Consider the following 18280-nt stretch of genomic DNA (forward strand, 5'->3'; position numbering starts at 1 on the left):
CCCTGTCCCCACTCCGCAGGGAGAGCTGTGGGGGTTGCATTCCACCCCCCGCCTCGGCACGCTGGGTCGCAGGGTCACCGCAGAGGAGGTGCGGGGTCACCGCAGAATTGGTGCAGGCGCACCCTGCCTGTGATGGAGACCTTGCCTGCAAGATCTCTATCATTTCCTACCCTAGTATTTTCTTCTGACAGAAGCTTTTCCAGGTGACTGCTCTGCTGATGCTGCCTGGGTAACAGCTGAGCTCTTTGCTGGTAAATGATGGCAAATCAGTCAAAGCCGAGGCTGGCTCTGGATGGAGGATTTCCAGGGCTGTGCCAAGCCTGGGCACTGCCCGGGGCCCTGCCTTGCTGGGGAACACGATGTGCCCCATTACCCACGGCCTGCCTGTAGCCTCGTGCCCCTGCTTTTGTGGGTCACAGCCTTGCCCCCGCACCCCAAAACGTCCCTTGTACCCCAGGAAAATCCCCAGTCATTCTGTGAGGGGAGTCCCAGAGTTGAGGGGAAGGGGCAGAAGCTTCCCTGTCGTGTCTGTGGGACCCAGGCCCACCAGCACCTGTCCCTTTTACTGTGTCCTCAACCCCATAGAGGGTGCCTGCAGGATGGACACGGGGCTGTGGGGAGGCAGCTGGACTGAGCAGAGCTCGGAGTGTGGCCTCTCCCTTCTCCCTGACTTGGGACCTGTGGCCTCTGGTAGTGTGATGAGCTTCCAGGTCTCAGCACTGAGGGGAATGGAGGGGTGAGGGAGCTGATGCGGGACCCCAGGGAAGCAATGGCTGAGAAGAGGCCAGAGCAATGTACAAATCCCTTTATTTTATTAGTTTGTCAAAGACTAGTTCGAGCAGGATGATCACAGCATGTCTGCGGGGCCCCCAGCTGCCCGCTGCCTCCCGGGGAGGGCCCTGGTGAGCAGCCGGGGGCTGTGGCGGAGGAAGCACAGGGAGGGGGGAGCACGGTGCGGCAAGGGCTGGGCTGGGGTGAGGGCATACCCCTGTGTGCCCCCTTTGGGGTGCAAGCAGCATCTCCTGGGACGTGCCCGGGGCGCTTGCCCAGGGATCCCTTCCCAGGCCCAGGGGGACCCGTGTGTCCAGCGTCGGGTGGGGGGCAGTCAGGCACTCCCAGCTCGGGACTGGCCCTGCAGCCCTCGGCCCCACACTGGCTTTATTGCAGGGGGCAGAGCGGGGGGCCCCAGCAGCGCGGCGGGGGGCTCTCGGCTTAGCGCCGTGGGTGGCCCTGGGGACAGAGGGGACTCGGGGATGGGGGGGGGAGCGTGAGCAGCGGACACGAGGACGCATGGAGCGACGGGGCGCACCCTGGCACAGAGACACTAATGCGAGAACGGGGGCCAGCGGGGCCGAGACACGGACGAGGGAGCGGTGGGGACGGGGCAGGGGGGACGAGGCAGGGGGGTCCCTGCCCCACACGTGCCTTTGTACACGGTCGGCGGAGCGCGGCGCCCGCTCCTCCCGGTGCTGAAGTATTGCAGTCTAACTGATATGGCTTTAACTATGGGGCCAGAGATGCGGGGAGAGGGGGGTCCCCTCCAACCCCCCGATGCTGGGGCACACCAGGCAGCCCCGGGGGACCCCCGTGCCCGGGGACCGGGGATGGGGGGGGGGGGGGGGGGGAGCTGCGGGCAGGGCGCCTGGCTTTGTGCTTTGGGCTTGGCCCAGGGCGGGACGGGACAGGGGGATGGCAGTGCTGGGGACGAGGGCAGGCGAGCAGAGGCCTGCCGGGGTTCCCTGGGAGGGCAGGAGGGGCAGGGCAGGGGGCACGGGCAGCCACCCCGGGGGGGCTGGTAGGGCCTGGGGTGCCCCCAGCCTGCCACGAGGTTACATCAGTGCATTTGGTCCCGGTTCGCCCTGTCCGGCCAGGGCCGCTCCCCTTTGGCACAGCGTGGTGGGGGGGCCCTGCCTGGACGGGACGGGGCGGGTTTTTGGTCTGGTCGGGGGGGGAGAGGGCAGGAGGGGGTGGGGAGGGTGTGTAGGGACCCCCCCGTGGTCAAGGGAACTGATGGAGGGGTCGGAGGGGAGAGGGCGCCCGTGCCCCAGCACCCCATGGCAGGGTTGGTGGTGCTGTTACTTCTTGAACATATCCTGAAGCGGGCCGGGCAGGTACTTGAGGACGGTGTCCAGGATGCTCTCCTCCTCCTCCTCCTCCTCGTCCCCACAGCCTGCCGGGATCGCCTTCTTGGGACGTGTCAGGCTGCCCTCACACGGCTGCTCCAGCGCAGCTTTCTCCTCCGCCTCCTTCTCTTCCTTCTTCTTCAGCCCGTACTGTGAGGACACAGGCCCTCAGCAGGGCGGGCAGTGGGTGCTGCCCGTGCTGTGCCCCATGCCCATCACCACCGCCTTGGGCCACCCTCCTCCTTGTCACAGCCCACCTTGTCACGAATCTGCTGCCGGACTTTCTCCCGCTCCGCTTCCATGCGGGCGTGCTTGGCTTTCCGCTCCTCTTCCTGCTGGCGCAGGGCCTCCTGCCTCTCCTCCTCCTTCTTCTGTGCGTCGGGGTCCTTCTCCTCCTCACCCCCCAGCATCTTGCCCATGTCCTTGGTGGCCCCTGTGCAGCACAAGACCACCGGCCGGTCCTCGAGGGTGCTGCAGCCTGGTGCTGGCTGCTGAAGCCCCTGCAGAGACAGGGAGGGCACGGAGCCCCCCGGCAAGGACAACCGGGGACATCCCCGCGGCCACCCGTGCCGGAACCGGCTGCAGATGGGCTCTGGCGGCTGCGGGGATGGGGAGTGCCGTGGGCTGGCTGCGCTGCCCTAGTTCAGCGTCAGCCGGGGGAGATGCCGGCAGCTCCTTTGACGCTGGCACCCAGGGGACCCGCTGGGGAATCCCACTTAGCGGCAAGAGAGCCGGGATTCCCCAACCAGGCACTGCGGGCGCTGGGAACGAGAGCCCCGGAGGGCTCCGGCAGCAGCTCCCCACTGCCAGTGGCTCTCCCCATGGCTCTGTCCCCCCCACCATGTCCCTCCAACCGTGCTCCCCAGGGTGTCGGGTCGGTGTCGCTCCTGGAGGGGGGACCCTGAGGGAAACAGCACCCACTCACCACCCAGCGCTTGCTTCATGACGAAGTCCATGGTGCCGGTGTGTGCGTGTGGCTAGGCCAGCGCCCAGCGCTCATCCACTGCCGTCCGGGCTCACTGACCAGGGCCACCTGCGCGGGCAGAGAGGGACACGGTCGGGGACACTGTGCCCAGGGTCCCCACCACCCAGGCATGAGGGACAGGACTGTCCCTGGGGCTGCAGTTCACACCCTCTGTGTCTCCAGCCCCAAACGCCTTCCAGAGTGGGCAGAGGGAGCTTTTGGGGTCTGTAGGCAGTGTGTGGGCAGATCTGCCTGCTGGCAGTGCCTGCTCCCTTCGGCCCCCTCCTCACATCCCCGCTGGCATTTGGGGACCTGTGGAGGGACCGAGGCAGGGACCCCAGAGCAAGTTTCCACCCCAGCACTGCCCTCGGTGGGGCAGTAAGAGCCCGGGAACCCCAGGGTGCTGCCTGGGGGCTGGCGGGATGGGGACCCACCACGTCACCACCCACTGCGTTGCCTCTGCTTTTGGGGGGGCGGACACAGACCCTGGCTGGGGATCCCAGCGCGGCGCAGTCAGACACGGGGTGCTGCGTGTGTGCCTATCGCAATGCGTGTGCTCTGCAGAGGGCTGGCGAAGAGGCTGTTGGCAGGGTGTGACAGTGTTTGGGGGCTGTAGGGGTTGCGGCGCCTGTGACTCGGTGTGTGCGTGTGATCCCGGTGGGTGCTGGGGACGGGTGACGGCGTGCAGGGGCACTGCAGGTGCAGGACTGAGCGTGTGCGTATGTGTGTGTGTGTGCACACCCGCCGTGTTCACACACGTTGTGTGTGCGTGTGAGCCGGACAGCCAGGCTGTGTTTGGTCAAGGGGTGTGTTTGCGGGTGCCTGCAGGCTGTGTTTGCATGGGGCGGGGGGGGGATGTGTATATATAAGTTTGTGGAGCTGCAGGCTGCGTGTGCCCACACGGTGTGAGGGTTTGCAGCCTGTTTGCAAGCTTTGAGTGTGAGTGCGTGTGAGTTTGGGGGTTTGCAAGCTCTGTGGGTGCGCGTGCAAGGGCTCGCAAGGCGGGGGGGGGGGGCGAGCAGAGGATTGCAGGCTGTGTTTGTGTGCGCTGGGTGGGTTTGTGCTGCGTGTGTGTGTTTGCACACTGTGTGGGGCGGTTGCAGGCTGTGTTATTGTGGGGCGGGGGGGCTGGGTGTGCGGGTCCGTGGGTTTGCAGGCTGTACGGGGGGGGTGTGCACACAAATTCGCAGACTGCTGCGCGTGTGTACGTGTGGGAGTGTTGCGGGCTGTTTGCATGCTCTTGGGGGGGGGGGGGGGATTGCAGGCGGAGTGTGTGTGAGTGTGTGTGTGTGTACGCGGGTGGGAGGGGGGTGTGTGTGCCTGTGCCCCCCGTATGCCCTGTGTGTGTGGGGGGGCTGCAGGCTGTGCTCACAGCCTGGGTGTGCAGTTTACAGAGTGTGTGAGTGTGTGTGTGCGCACGGTGGGTGCCGCAGCCTCGTGGGTCCCCCCACCCCAGCTCCCCGGGACCCCGATAGGCTGCGGGGGGGGTGTCCACGAACCGGGACCCGAGGAAGTTTGTTGCTCCCAGCCCCGGGGCACCCCGCGACACCGGGAGGGGCAGGGGGGGAGCTCCTGTAGGAGGTACTGTGCTGAGCCCCGGGGCTACAGCGGGGGGTCGAGGAACACCGAAGACGTGGGAACACGGAGGGGTGCCGGGACACCGGGGCCGCAGGGAGGGTGCAGGGGACACCGGGGGGCGTTGGGACACGGGGGGCACTAGAACACCGAGACCGGGGGAAAGGGGGGGGGCGGCGCAGCGTGTCGGGGGGTGAGGGACACCGAGGGGTGCAGGGACACGGGCGATGCGGAGGGACACAGCAAACGGAGGAGGGGGGGGGGACGGACACCGGCAGGCGCGGGGACACCGAGGCCGCACGGTCTGCAGCGACGCAGGGACACGGGGGGGCGCCGGGAGGGCGGGGGACAGCGGGGACACGGGACGTAGGGGACACCCGGCATGCGGAGGACACCGGGATCGCAGGGGGGGGTGCGGAGCGCGGGGGACACACCGCGGGGGAGTCGGGGGGGGGCCGCAGGCACACGGAGGATGCGGTGGGGGGGACACCCGGGACAGAGAACGCGCACCGGGGGCGCAGGGGACACCGAGGACGCGGAGGGGGGGGGGGGGGGGGGCGGCGCGGGGACACGGGGAGGGCGGCATCCACGGCGGGGGGGTGAGGGGGGGGGTCGCGGAGGGGACGCGGTACCGCGGGGACCCGCCGCCCCCCACCCCCCCACCCCCCGGTGGATGCGGCGCGGGGCCCCGCCCGCCGCCCGGGGCCGCCCGGTGCCGCAGCGGCGGCGCTGTCCCTTCAGCACCGGCGCGGCGCGGCACTCACCGGCTCCGCCGCCGCTCTCCGCTGCCGCCGCTCCGCCCTCCCGGCCCGCCCCGCCCCGCCGCGGCCCGGCCCCCGCCCGCCCCCGGCGACACGCGTGGGCCCGCCCGGAGCGACACCCCCCCGCCCCGACACCGCGCAGCCCGGCAGCCCCCCGCCACGGTGGGGTGGGATGCGGGGACACGACCCCCGGGGAAACGTCCCGGTGACCGGGGAGGGGGCCCCGTCCGCATCCCGGGATGCCGACGGGGCCCCCCCAGAGCCCCCAACCACCCGCCCCGCGCTCCTGCAGCGGAGGGGTGGGGGGGGATCGCGGTTTGCGCGGGGTTAATGATTCACCTCCGCGGCAATTAATGGGCGAAACGAGGCATTAAGCAGCCGGAGCCACCGGGGAGCAGCCCCCCCCGCCCCCCCGGTCCCGCACCCCTCTGCTCCCTCACCCAGCACTCCGAGCCGCAGCACCCTGTCCCCCTCCGCAGCGCTGCAGGGTGCCTGCGGGAGTTTAATTAAACTCCCTGATAAATCGTCTCGGGACACACACACACACACCCCCCGCCAACACCCGCCACTCGGAGGCCCCAGCTTTGGGGTTTGGTGCTGCCCCCCCAGAGGGGTCCCGCGGTGGGTGGTGGGTGCTCAGGGGATGCTGGGAGGGGCTGCGCCGTGGCGTCGAGGCCACGATGCCCACGGAGCTCAGGATCCCCTTCAGTGGGGAGGTCCCTTGGGGAGGAATTGGGGGCCACCATACCACCCCCCCGGCTCCCCCTGCACCTGCCCAAAGGGAGATGGGCTCCTGGAGCCCCTCCTGCTCCCCCCCGGCTGCGGGACAGGGCTCCCCCATCCTTGTCTGGTGCATGGAGAGGTGCTGGGGACGAGCGTGCGCCCCACCGCCAGCCCCGCCACCCCGCACCGGGGCAGCCGGCACCTCCTAATTAATCCAGCCCTGGGTTATCAGAAACAAGATGAGCCCTTTGCGAATCAGATGAGTGGTGCTCTGAGCCACGCTCTGGGGATAGCTGGTGTGTAATGGTGATGCTCTGGAGGAGCAGCCCTGCAGGGAATCTTATGGCTATGGCCCGGGAGAGTGCTGGAGAGAGTTTGGGTGTGGGGTCGTTTCAGGGACCCCCCCCGGCTCTGCATGTGGGAGGCTGCGGGGAGCTGAGCCAGGCTGCGGCTGCCCCCACAAGCCTGGCGACGTGGGCTGCGGAGGGGCTGCCGGGCATCGCTGGGGCTGCTGTGGGGAGGACGGGGGCGATGCAGGGTGTGGGGCAGCAGTGGGGAGCCATCCTGCAGTCGGGGGGGGCCAAAGCCAGGACGCAAGTGCCAGCCCAGCACCTCCACAGGAACGCGGCACCGACAGACTCGTGTGTGTGCACCCACTGCTGGCTCCTGCCCCGACACACGGCCGCTGCCACGGACAGGTCTCAGCACAGGAACCACGCATCAAGGACATGGTCCTCGTGTTCACCCCCTCTCACCACTCCCGAAAATACCCCCCAGCGCACCCCATCTCCACCAGCCCTGAGCCCTCTGCCTCCTTCCACCGTGGCATCAACCAACAACTCCTTTTTCCACCTCCATAGAAAAAATGCTTCCTGCCCTCGCACCCAGCCCCACTCTGCCTGCCGGCGGCTGGTGGGACGAGCATGCAGGCGGCAAGACAGGCCTGTGCTTGGCCCGTCCGTCCGTCTGTCCGTCTGTCCTGCGGCAGCCGTGCTCCGGGCGCTGACGTCAGCGCTCCCGGCAGCCGGGCGGTGGGCGGGCGGCACCGCTCCTATTGTATTAAAAATAATACAGTGGAGCACAAATTCATTACAGATAAGTGTGACAGCCAGGAGGAATTAACGAGCCCGTCTCTCAGCGCCTGACAAACGCCTCCTTTTGTTCCTGGGATGGGTCCTTGAGTCTTTCAATCTTTGGAGATGCCTCGGCTCATTAAGCACATCCTCCCCCAGTAGCTCCCAGCGTGCCCAGGGACTGCTCCCAGTACGAGCTGTGGCCAAGCCAGCAAGGCCATCTCTTGTGCTATGCCAGGCTTGCCCACCTTGGAGCTCAGTGGCCTGGAGTACTGTCCCCAAGCGTGGGACCCCACACGAGATGCGGGGTGGCCGGGGGGAGGTGGGCGAATCAGCCTCCGTCCCTGCTGCTGTGGGAAGCACGAGGCTCATGTGAGCTGTGGCCAACCGCCCCGGCGCTCCAGCCGCTGGTGCTGGCAGCACAACCGCAGCTGATGGGCTGGTGGGTGCCCAGCTTTGCTCTGCCAGGTGGGCTCCTGCAGGAAGGGCACCCAGGGGCTTGTCACCTGCCCTGGGCATCACCTCCATCCTCCTGCCCTGCAGACACCCCTGCAGACACCCCTGCTCCCAGAATGGGGATGAGCCCAGGGGAACCCGCAGTTCCAGAGCTGAGCTGGCTCTGGCAGGTGTTTGGAGGATGTTCTTGGTGTTGGGAGGTTGCTTGCGCCTGGCATGGGCACTCCTTAGGCACAGCTGTCCCTGGCATCTTCCTGGGCAGTGTCACCTGCTGGGTGGCTGCCTGTTGCTGCCAGGGGAGGCAGGAAGGAAAGGAACGGGGAGGGATGGGGGGGGCAGCGCCGTGGCCAGATGGAGGAGGAAGCTCTCAGTCATGCCAAGTCCTGCAAGTCACCTCCGTGCCGGCTTGCAGGGGCAGCGTGGCAGGGACAGAGCCGGTGTGGGTGCCAGGACCCTGGCAGCGCCTCGCTCCACTCCCCGCCAGCGCCTGGGGAAAGGACACGGGACTGGCTGCCGCTGCCGCATCGCCCACCACATCCACTGCCAGCAACACCCCAAGTGGCTCCTGCCCACCCTGCTGCCAGCATCGTCCCCAGGCCCCACAGCCACACGGGGACCCTGCAAGGTCACAGCCTCTGCGGGCCCTCACAAAGCTCCCAGGCAGAGGGAAGCGGGTGCCTGAGTACCTGCACCCATCCCTGCACCATCACCAGCCTGGCCTGCTGCCACCCATTAGCACAGGACAGTTATTTTACTTATTCCCCCCCTCCCCCCCCCAGCCCATCTCTGCAGAAAATAATTATTGGTCCTTCTCATCGCACCAAGGGATTAAAAGTGGTTAACTCCATTTCCAAAGGCTTTGTTATGTTGGTTTTCCCTCGGCTGCTGCACAAGGCGATTTCCACAGTGCCACTTAGGCAGCTTTTATCAGGTTGTCTTCTGGAGGTAATTGGGTTTTTCAGGAGCCTGTTTAAAATTCGTAACCCAGCCTCTTAAACAAAACAAAAACAGCAGCGGAGAGAAGGGGAAGAGGCAGCACAAAACACGCAGCAGCTGCAGCTTCTGAAGAGCAGCCCTGGCCCCTTGGGGCTGGCACCCGGCGGGGACAGGGATGGGGACAGGCACCAGCGTGCTGTAGCGTCAGTCTGGAGCCAGACCCTCCAGCGCAGCGGCTGAGCACAGACTGCAGACACAGCCCCTGCCACCCCTGCTGTCCCTCCCGCCGGTGACACCACGCGAGGTGAAGGGGACCCGGGGTCACTCCATTATGCCACTGTGCTGAGAGCGAGCCTGTGGTGCTCAGAGCTGCCCACGTTCAGCCCCTGGTGATGCCGGGGCCACCGCTCTGTCCCTGCAGCAAGTCACAGCCTGCTCCAGCACACGTGGGTGCCCCCCCCAGCACTCCCCCATTATCACTACCATGCCAGGCACAGGGTGTGAACGTGGGTCGTCTCACTGCAGGGCTGGCGTGGGAGTGTGCCACGAGCCCTGGGGCTGGCAGGGAGGGAGGTGGGCTTGTGCCACGGCTTGACCCCAGCTCCACCGAGATGCTCTGCCCAACTGTGGGAGCAGAACCGCGGCAGTGGAGGGCCGGGGCGGGGGGGGGGGGGGGGAGGATCCCCTGAGCTCATCAGTGAGGGACAGAGAAAACAGGCCAAAGCCACTGTCACAGGGTGACTTCTACTGGCCCCATGCCTCAGGGTCTCCCTTGCTCTGGGATTTACTGGCTGGATGGGGGAGGCTCCTGCCTGCTGCCCTCCCCATGCCCTGCTCCGCACGGGCACAGCAAAGCACCCCTGCAGCCAGAGGGGCTCCGGGCTGCCGCTGCAGCTTTTCCTGCTCTCTTGCATCACTATCACGGGTCCTTCTGCATCAATACCACGGCCACGTCGGCATCAGTATTACAGACCCATCTGCATCTCTACCGCGGCCCTGTCGGCATTGCTCCTGTGGACCCATCTGCCCCCTCCTGCCAGGCTCCTGCCCGGGGGGCAGGGGGGTGCACTGGGCAGTCCATCCCTGCCCAGCTCTGTGCTGTGGGGTGCAGTGTGGGCTGGGGAGTGGGTGGCGGGGAGCTGCTGCAGCAGATGGTCGGTGGGGATGGATCACGGCACTTCGTGCAATGAGGGACGTGTGTCCCCCGGGGGGGGCTATTTGCAGGGACTGGTTGTGAACTGGTGCCTGCAGGGCCCCAGCACTCATCTGCTGGTCCAGGGCATGGCAGCCAGTGTGCGAGCCAGGATGGCTGCGGCTGAAGGAGGGATGGGGAGAGGAGGGGACCGAGTCCACAGCTTCCAGCTGTTCCCAGCATGGCAGCATCCCAGGAGGATGCCAGAGAGGGTGAGGTGCTCCCAGTGCTACTCAGCCCTCGAGAGCTCCCCAAAAAGACCATGTACACCTACATCTGTGTGAGGAACAGTGATGGAGGGGCTGAATCTGCCAGCAAGGGTGCCCAAGAGGACAGGGACCTAGCTCCAGGCTCCAGCTAAGAAGCATCCAGCGTGGCTGGGATATCAGCTGCTGTGCAACCGACTGCCTTGGCTTTGCCAGCACTGCTCTGTGCCCTGCGATGGGGAGCTCTGCTCACCCAACCCCACTCTCAGGGCCACCCAGAGCCCAGAGGTATCCACGTCCCGTGAGCGCCGGGGGACGCCAGGATGGACCCCGCCGGTCGAGTGCTGCAGTGGTGATTCCTCGTCCCCGCGGCTCCCGGCGTGCGTCCGGTGCCTCTGTGCCATGCATTATTAAACAGAGGCACTGCAGCCCCTCGGTGTTTATCCTGGTGTGGCTGTGCGGGGAGCGGGCTGTGGGAGCCGCGGCGGCTCACTGCAGTCTCAGCCAGAAGATTTAGGCTCACTGCGGGTCTGGCCGACTCCCCAAACAGGTTTATGACCCCTGGGGTTACTCAACCGGCTGCTTGCCACCTCCCCACCCTGCGCAGGAGGGATCCCCCTTCCCTGTAAAAAAGCCACTGTGCATTCAGCCTCAGTGCTATCACCTACACTGCTTTCTCCTGCCCACACAGCAGGTACTTATAGCATTTACATCCCAATCGCTGTATATAAAGGCACACTTGTGCTAAGTCCACCCCATCAATATTTATGGCAGGCACGCACACCCGCACAGCTCTGCAGGGACCGGTGCAGAGCGGAGCTGGGCGCAGCACACCAGGCACTGCTCAGGGAGCAGACAAGAGCCCCTGCACTGCCTCCTCATCCCTCCCTGCCGCCCCAGCCATCACTTTTGGGGAAGCAGCCAGCCTGGGCACATCTTGATTTCCTTCCTCGGGTCCCTGGCAGGGACATGCAGGGCCTGTGCAGGTGCTGATGGCGGAGGTGGTTGGGACTGTGTGGGGAGCAGATGTCTGAGAGTCCCCTCCTAGCTTCGTGTTGGGATGGGATCTGGGCACCTGCTCCCTGCAGAGAGCTGCGGGGGGGTTATACCCACCCTCATTGCACCAGCTGGGGAAAGGCACGAAGGACAAGGCAAGATTAGCTCAAGACCAGGCATCCAGACCACAGCAGAGCAGCAGTGGCCCCTGCCTGACCCCCCTCCAGCCAAAGTGCCCTCAAAAATGAGACCCTGGGCACTGCTCCCCTGGGGCTCAGCCTTGTGCTGATAGAGGTATTGGTTTTGCAAAGATCCTGCAAGCTCTTTGGGGCTCCTGAGATGAGGGCAGAGACCATGGGGTGCTTTACCCCCTCCCCTGCACTGCCGAGGCTGGAGAGTGGGAGGGAGAGGGCAGTGGGGATGCTGTCATGGCTGGTCCTACTCTACTCAAACTCTCAGCCTGGGTCTGGGAGAGCATCTGCCTTCCTGCGGGAGAAGGGCCCATTGCACCCCATGAGAGGGAAGGTTTGGGAGCTGAGATGCCCCGTGCCCCAGGAAACAGAGCTGGGTGAGGGCCACAATGCCGGGGACACCCTGTCCTCTGACAGCAGCAGATGGCTGCATGGTGGGGGGCTCTGGGGCAGCATGGGGGGGACATCTGGGTGTCTGGGCTGCAGCCAAGCTGTGGCTTGGTGGGAGCAGGATGAGCCTGCACTGCCCTGGCTTGGAGCGCTGGGAGGGGTGAGACCCCCATACTGGGGGGCAGCTGGGATGGGTGGGGGTCTCACTGTCCACCCCGGCTGAGAACTCCCCCAGCCTGCCTGCGCCTGGGGTTTCCGCTGCAGTGTGACGCCGGGCGGGCACGGCGCTGCTCCAAGAGCTGCTGGGGCTCTGGCCAGAAAATTCATTCTTGGCTGCTTTCAGTGGGGTTTGGCTCATACCTTTCCCATCTGGGGGCTTTCAAAGGCAAAAAAAAAAAAAAGAAAGAAAGAAAGAAAAAACCCCCTGGCCCTGCACCAGCTCCACAGTCACTGTCACCTGCCATGTTCCCCAGGCAGGATCGTGCCCAGCATCCGCCCCAGAGCCCAAGCTGTTCCCCACTCCCATGACTTCAGCCTGGTCCTGAGCTGGTCCAGATGCCCTTGATCTGCACTGGGGTCTCACCAGGATGCCCATGATGGATCCCCCATCCTGGGATGCCCAACTGGCTCCACTGAGGCAGCCCTGGGCGGTACCTCTGCACCCCCCCATCCATCCCACGGCTGCCCTGTGCCCCCTGTACCGCAAGGAATGAGATGGGCCCCCCAGGAGTGGTGGCGTGCAGAGCTGGGGCAGTGCTGCCTACCTTGGTGTGTGCAGCGCCGGGCGTCTGCAGGCTTCGGCACCTAACGCAGGGGGACGAGGAGCTCGCGGAGGTGGCTGGGCATCGCAGGGAGAGCAGGGCCTGCAGGACACACCAACAGCGAGAGAATCAGCTCCACAGTGGGGCCTCAGGACCGGAGAGGGTGGACATAGCATCATCACTTGATGGGTGATGGATGGAGCACACCACTGCCCGCTGCCCTTTTCCCCACCTAGGGGGTCTGCGCACCCCCCCACATCCTGAACTTCAAGGGTGGGAGCAACCTGCTGCCAAGAGCCACCAAGGGTGGGAGCCCAGTGGGGCGTGCAGAAGGTGACAGGCTGCAGGAGGTGGCAGCCTGTCGGGGTCTTTGGTCCTCTCCTGGATCAGGAACACCACCTCCACTGCTGGCAGAGGGCTCCTGCCTGTCTCTGCAGACACCCGGCAGTTTGGATGCCTTCATTAAATATTTAGAGGGCTCTCAACTCTTTGAGGGTTTTAAAATTTCACATTAACTCTGCCTTCCTCAGCTTGTAAATGATGAATTTCTTCTTTGGAGGACATAATGGCAAGTTAAACCAAGCTGACAAACAAACGCCCTTGCTCAGACTTTGCAATCTGAGCCCCACTCTGGGCTCCCCACTTCTGCTGGACCTCAGGAAGCTTCTGCCCGGGGATCTTGTGCCTTCCCTGAACGTCCTTTAAATCCCCCTGTGATGCTTGGGGAGATGCAGGGGGTGCTCCTAGAGGACGCTAGCCTGGGCAGGGGCTGTGCAGAGACCCAGGTACCAGGGTGTTGGGTGCCACGCCAGCAGTTTCTGGGGTGGTCTGTCCCTTGTGCAGCCGGTGCCACCACGATGGGTGCCACGAGTGTGATTTGTGCTCTGCGACTGGAGGAGCAGGTTCCTGGGGAAGTTACAAAATCACCCTGACTTCGAGCAAAGGCTTTTCCTCCACCCTGGGGAAGGAGGAGGGAGGTTTTGGCAAATTGGAGATAAACACATGACCCAGGGGAGCTGGGGGAAACACAGGCAAACAACGATGCTGGAGGAGCAGAGGCTGGGATGGCTGGAGCCTGCATTTTTAAAAGCATTAAAGAGCTGGGATGCCTCATCCCAGCCCCGGCAGCAGGAGACACTGCCAGCCCCCAGGCGCAGCACTGGGTTTGGGGAGGGTAAAGGCTCACCACGGGGACCCCGAGCTCTGGGGGCTGCCGGGAAGGGGCAAAGGGTCCCCAGTGGGACCCCAAGGAGATCACGGAATGGTGACTGATTCCCTGGGAAATGCAGCACTAAAAGCTCAGCCTGGAAAGGGCTTAGCAGCAGCATGAAGGTGACCTTTACTGGGGACAACTGCTGCCTCCTCTGGGATGTGGGAAGGTTTGGGAGCGGGGTAAGATGGGCTGCAGAGTGCTGCAGGGACACGTGCCTGGGGGTGGCTGGTTTCGGGGCAGCTCAGTGCCAAGGAGACGAGCTGGGCTGGGACAGGATCTGTCCCCTGCTTTGCCAGGCATAGCCTGGGGTGCAAATCAGCCGTTCTTTGCTGAAACCCCAGAGGGTGGGACGAGCAGGCTCCAAGAGGTACCCGAGAGGGTGCAGAGGGTCCTGGGGGGCGCTGCTCTGATCCCTGCAGGGTGTTTTTTTTCTGGGGCCGACCAAAGTGTGTTCTTTCCTGCCTTGCAATGGGCAGAGCCTGCCAGTACCACGAAGATGCATCTCACCTGGACAGTGCACTAGCTCTGTCTGTCTGCCTGTCCAGGCAACCAGATACCAACCACAGCCAAAAGCAGAGGATAGGGAAGAGCAGAGCAGGGTGACAGTGCCAGGACACCCTCAGCTTCGGGGACTGCGGTGCCCCCAGGCGCTGGCAGGGATGCTTTTCTCCAGCTGAGGTCTGAACACAAGACACAGGATCCAGGGAAAACTTAATACTCGAGATAAGACCATTAGCAATTCCACAGCTCTTCTGCTTTGGCACCTCTGGCTCTCGGCACCCTGCTTTTATAGCTGAGCCTGTCCAAATGTCTGTGGAGGAGGGTGGGCTCGGGAAGGGCAGCAGTGGGGTGCATGGGCTGGGAAACTCTGGACAACATCTCAAAGCACTTCTCCTGCCTAAGGGAGATGCTCTTATGACCTGGCTTGGGGCTGGCATCAGCTTCACGTCTGAGCACTGGGGTAAGGAGGAAGGCTCAGAGCCATGATGCTAGGGAAAAGTGATGTGTGACTGAGTGCCAGCAGTGCACCATCCTGGCTCTCACACAGGTATTCAAAGGGTTCAGGGTGCCACACTGCACCGGGCAGCCCCCAGAGGCATTTCCCAGCTGAGGCTCTGTACCTGAGCCAACCTGCCCTGCCTTCAAAAAGCAGACCCTCAGTCTCAAAAACCTCAATGCCTCTTGCACAATTCATCTTGCCACAGGCCGGGGAAGGTCTGGGTTGCACCATCACAGGGGTCTGGGATTTGGCTGAGATGACCAATGTTTCTGAACCTCTGATGAGTGTTACAGCAGGAGCTGGTGGCACCAGCTAGGAAGGGATGGACTGGCTGGCCTGGTTGCTTACAGGAGGAGCAGGCACCTGTGGCACAGAACAGCACAGAGAAGGTGACAGTGGCTGCTGGCGAGGCACTGGGAGACCTAGAGAGATACCAGAGCCTGGAGGCACCGCCTGGAGAGCCCACAGCTGGAAGAGGCAGGCAGTCTGGGTCTCTGAAGCCAGGAAGGCTCTGTGGAGCCAGGAGAGGCAGAGGGGAAAGCTCCTGGGACAAGTGAGCAGAGAATGCTCACGCGAGAGCAGCCCGCAGGAGCACAGCTTGTTTACTCTGGCTGAGCAGGCCTGATTGCTCTCTATAAATACACCCGGCGAGTAAACACCGGGGAGGGAGAAAGATCATTTAAACTCGAGGATGATGCTGGCATAAGAACAAATGGGGAGGCCTGGCCAGGAACACATGGAGGCTGTGGGCAAGAGCAGAGATCCTCCGGCTGCCGGGAAGGTCCTGTTCTGGGCAGGGGGGTCCAGCCCTGGCTGTTTGGGCAGCGCATGATGCCCAAGGGCTTGGGCTCGGTGCCAGTGGGAAGCAGCAGCCTGGGCTGCAGTGACCATACCCCCCTGCCAGACCCGACCTCTTGAGCTCTAGGCGATGGGGGCATGTAGGTGCCCAGTGGTGGGGACAGAGCTGCACCACGCTGACAGCGATCACCGTCTCTTCCACGGAACATTTCTCTGCAGTACCAGACCTCTGCTGGGACCTCTCAAGCTTCAGTGCTTAAACCATGCTGGGCAACTCACTGTGGCTCCCCTTGGCTCCCGGCACAGCTCCCAGCGAGCAGCACTGGGCCTGGTGGTGGGCTGCTCCTGGCAGCCACCTCTGAAGAAACCCGGGGAAAAGCCAAGGTGCGAACCACGATCATCCTCCAGCGCTGCCGGGTGTTAATAGCTCTGTCTGGATGGGGTCATTTCAATACTGATGATGTTATCACGTGATGCAATCGAAGAAACAAACACCCAGCCCATAGCCAAGGGAGGCTACAAGACATTTTTTCTGTGCTGGTTTGTCTCAGCTGAGCCGTCTCTGGTTTCCCCAGGACAGTGAGGGTTTGACACCCGGGGGTGAGCTCCCTGCTTCCCCTGGTCATGCTGGAGCCTTGTCCTGGAAACCCTTGGGATCCCGCGGCCTCAGGAGCACGAGAGCAGGTTTGGTAGGGAGGACATCTCTCTGCACCCTGAGCCCGGTCCATTCTTCCTCATCCTCTATTTGCCAAACCCAGCACCTCATCTTGATTCAAATCGCTCTGGCTCCTTCACCAGCCTCGGCCACTGCCCGCAGAGCCTGGCTGGTTGCACGGAGAAGCCCTGAGCCATCAGCCCTGTCCTGAGCAAAGGTGCCAGCCCTGCTTCGCTGCTCTGACTCACCGCACTGCCTGCCTCGGGCAGCAGCTGCCCGGTCATGCTTGTGCCATGCGGGTGGCAGTGGCACCGCGTGCTGCCAGGCCTGGATCACGGCAGCCACCTGCCCTGTGTGCTGCAGCCAGGGCGCTGGGGACACGGCAGGGAGAGGGGCTGGAGCGTGGGGCATAGGAGGGACCTTGTAGGGACGGTGCAGTGAGGAGAGGGATTGGAGCCCAGGGGACTGTGCAGCTGGGATGCTCCACGAGTGGCCGGACTTAGCCGCGGAGAGCTGGATGGAGGAAGGAGCCGGTGATGGAGAGGCGTGGGAAGAGCCCGGTGGGTACCAGGAGCTCCTCACAGCAGAAGGCAGCGCGGAGCCTCCCCGGGTGAATGCAGGGGGTGGTGGTGGGGAGTAGGCTGCCTCCTCTCCCTGCCCACGGCGCCGCTCTGCAGAGCCCCCCCGCAGGGGACGGCCAGGCACGGAGGGGCTGGAGGGGGGGATGCAAAGCACAGTCCGGGGGTGACAGCCCTTCTCCTGCCATCCCCTCCACATCGGCGTGTCCCCCCACACACCCCAGCTCTGCGGAGGGGCACTCTGGGGGCGCGCCGCTCAGCCCTGCATCTTCCACCCGCAGCCCGCATCTCGCCCCGCATCCTTCCCCGCATCCTTCCCCGCATGCCGCATCCCGCATCCCCGCGGCCGCCGCCCCGTTACATAAGCCGGCGGCCCCGGGAGGCTCGGCGGGCCGGTCCCCGTGCCCGTGCCCGGCCCCCCCCCGGGCTCTGCGGCACGGCGGGCCCGCCCCCGGCCCCGGCCCCGGCCCCGGCCCCGCACCCACCTGGCTGGGCTCGGCGCGGCTCCGGTGCGCCCCGACCGCCCCCGGCGCAGGGAAGGAGCCGCCGCCGGAAGGGAGGCGGGAACCGTAGCGGTACGGGGGGGGGCCCCGGTGCTGACTCCCCCTCCGCCGCACGGCCTCCCGGGCGGGGCCGGCTCCGTGCCCGCCTCCGGCCCGCCCCGCGCCCCCGGCGGCAGCCCCCAGCCCCGGCCTCCCGGCCCCGCACTCGGCGAGTCCCCTCCGGTACCCGGCGTTTGTGCCCCCGCTGCCCGGCAGGTCCCCTCAGTTCCCGGTAATTGCTCCTCCAGTACCTAGCCATTCCCTCCGTACCCCGCAGTTGCCCCCTGCTCTCCAGCCAACCCCCGGTACCCGGCTATGCCCCCCCAGCACGCAGCAATTGCCCCCCGTACCCAGGCATCCCTCCCAGTACCTGGCTACACACCTGGGCCCCAGCAGTTGCACCTCCAGTGCCCGTAACAGCCACCTCCCAGTACCTGGCCATGCCTCCCAGTACCGCTCATTTCTTGGCCAGCTCCATCTCCCCAGTACCCAGCAATTCTCCCCAGTACCTGTCCATCCCACCTGCCAGTCCTCCTCACCCAGCATTTCCCTCCTATATTCATCTTGCCCCCAGGACCCAGCACTTCTCGCCCCCAGGGTCAGCGATTCCCCTCCCATGACCCAACCCGCCCCTCAGAGCTGAGGAGGTATCTCTAGACAGGGCATCTCTGGGTGTCTTGGGGTGCTCCCCAAATCAGAGACCCTCACTGCACCTGACAAAGCTCCTGCCTGGAGTCTATTGTGAGGTGTCCTGAGGATGGGGGGGTGATGAAGACCTGGGGGCCCATTGGGGTCCGCAGGGCTCACAGAGAAGCCGAGGGGAGCAGAGCAAGCAGAGGGACTGTGGATGGGGGCTGCGCCGGGGATGTGGGCAGGCTGCTGGGTGGGGCAGGGAACGGCAGAAGGGGGGAGTGGGGCAAAGAGCAAGAACTTGCCCCCAGTAGTTTTAAGAAACCAAAACTTTGGTGTTCAGCACCCAGCCCTTGGTGCAGAGCGTAGCCACGAGGACTCCTGAGCCCCCCATGGGCTCCTCTCCGCAGGCTGCTGCCTGCGCTTCCCCGGCAGGCAGGCAAAGCGCTCCTTCCCCTGGGCTTTGCTTTGGGTTTGTGGGTGTGCAGAACACTCCCACCGAGCCCTGGGGTTGCTC

The 18280-nt window shown here is 64.8% G+C and overlaps 1 protein-coding gene across 2 annotated transcripts; it reads right to left on the reverse strand.

Annotated features, from left to right (window-relative positions):
• Nucleotides 1–790: 790 nt before the first annotated feature.
• On the reverse strand, nt 791–17192 carry CPLX2 (complexin 2). 2 transcript variants are annotated; one of them, XM_074915895.1, is made up of 5 exons: nt 17077–17192; nt 12351–12449; nt 3049–3156; nt 2381–2556; nt 791–2273 (listed from the first exon to the last, which is right to left on the reverse strand). In XM_074915895.1, exons 3-5 carry the CDS (start codon nt 3077–3079, stop codon nt 2076–2078), a joined length of 405 nt encoding a protein of 134 aa, XP_074771996.1. In that variant the 5' UTR covers nt 3080–3156; nt 12351–12449; nt 17077–17192; the 3' UTR covers nt 791–2075. The 2 variants fall into 2 exon arrangements, with proteins under 2 accessions (XP_074771996.1, XP_074771997.1); XM_074915896.1 differs by lacking the exons at nt 12351–12449; nt 17077–17192 and adding an exon at nt 5427–5476.
• Between the last annotated feature and the right edge of the window lie 1088 nt (nt 17193–18280).

The sequence above is a fragment of the Athene noctua genome, chromosome 12 (genome assembly GCF_965140245.1).
Source record: "Athene noctua chromosome 12, bAthNoc1.hap1.1, whole genome shotgun sequence".
In the NCBI taxonomy this organism is placed as follows: domain Eukaryota; kingdom Metazoa; phylum Chordata; class Aves; order Strigiformes; family Strigidae; genus Athene; species Athene noctua.

Bases quoted from the DNA above. Each gene is read 5' to 3' on its own strand.
- CPLX2 (XM_074915895.1), bottom strand. From the start codon at position 3,079: ATGGACTTCGTCATGAAGCAAGCGCTGGGTG. The intron at 2,557-3,048 runs GTGAGTGGGTGC...TGTGCTGCACAG, and splicing joins CATGAAGCAAGCGCTGGGTG to GGGCCACCAAGGACATGGGC. The intron at 2,274-2,380 runs GTGGGCTGTGAC...GTGTCCTCACAG, and splicing joins GGCAGCAGATTCGTGACAAG to TACGGGCTGAAGAAGAAGGA.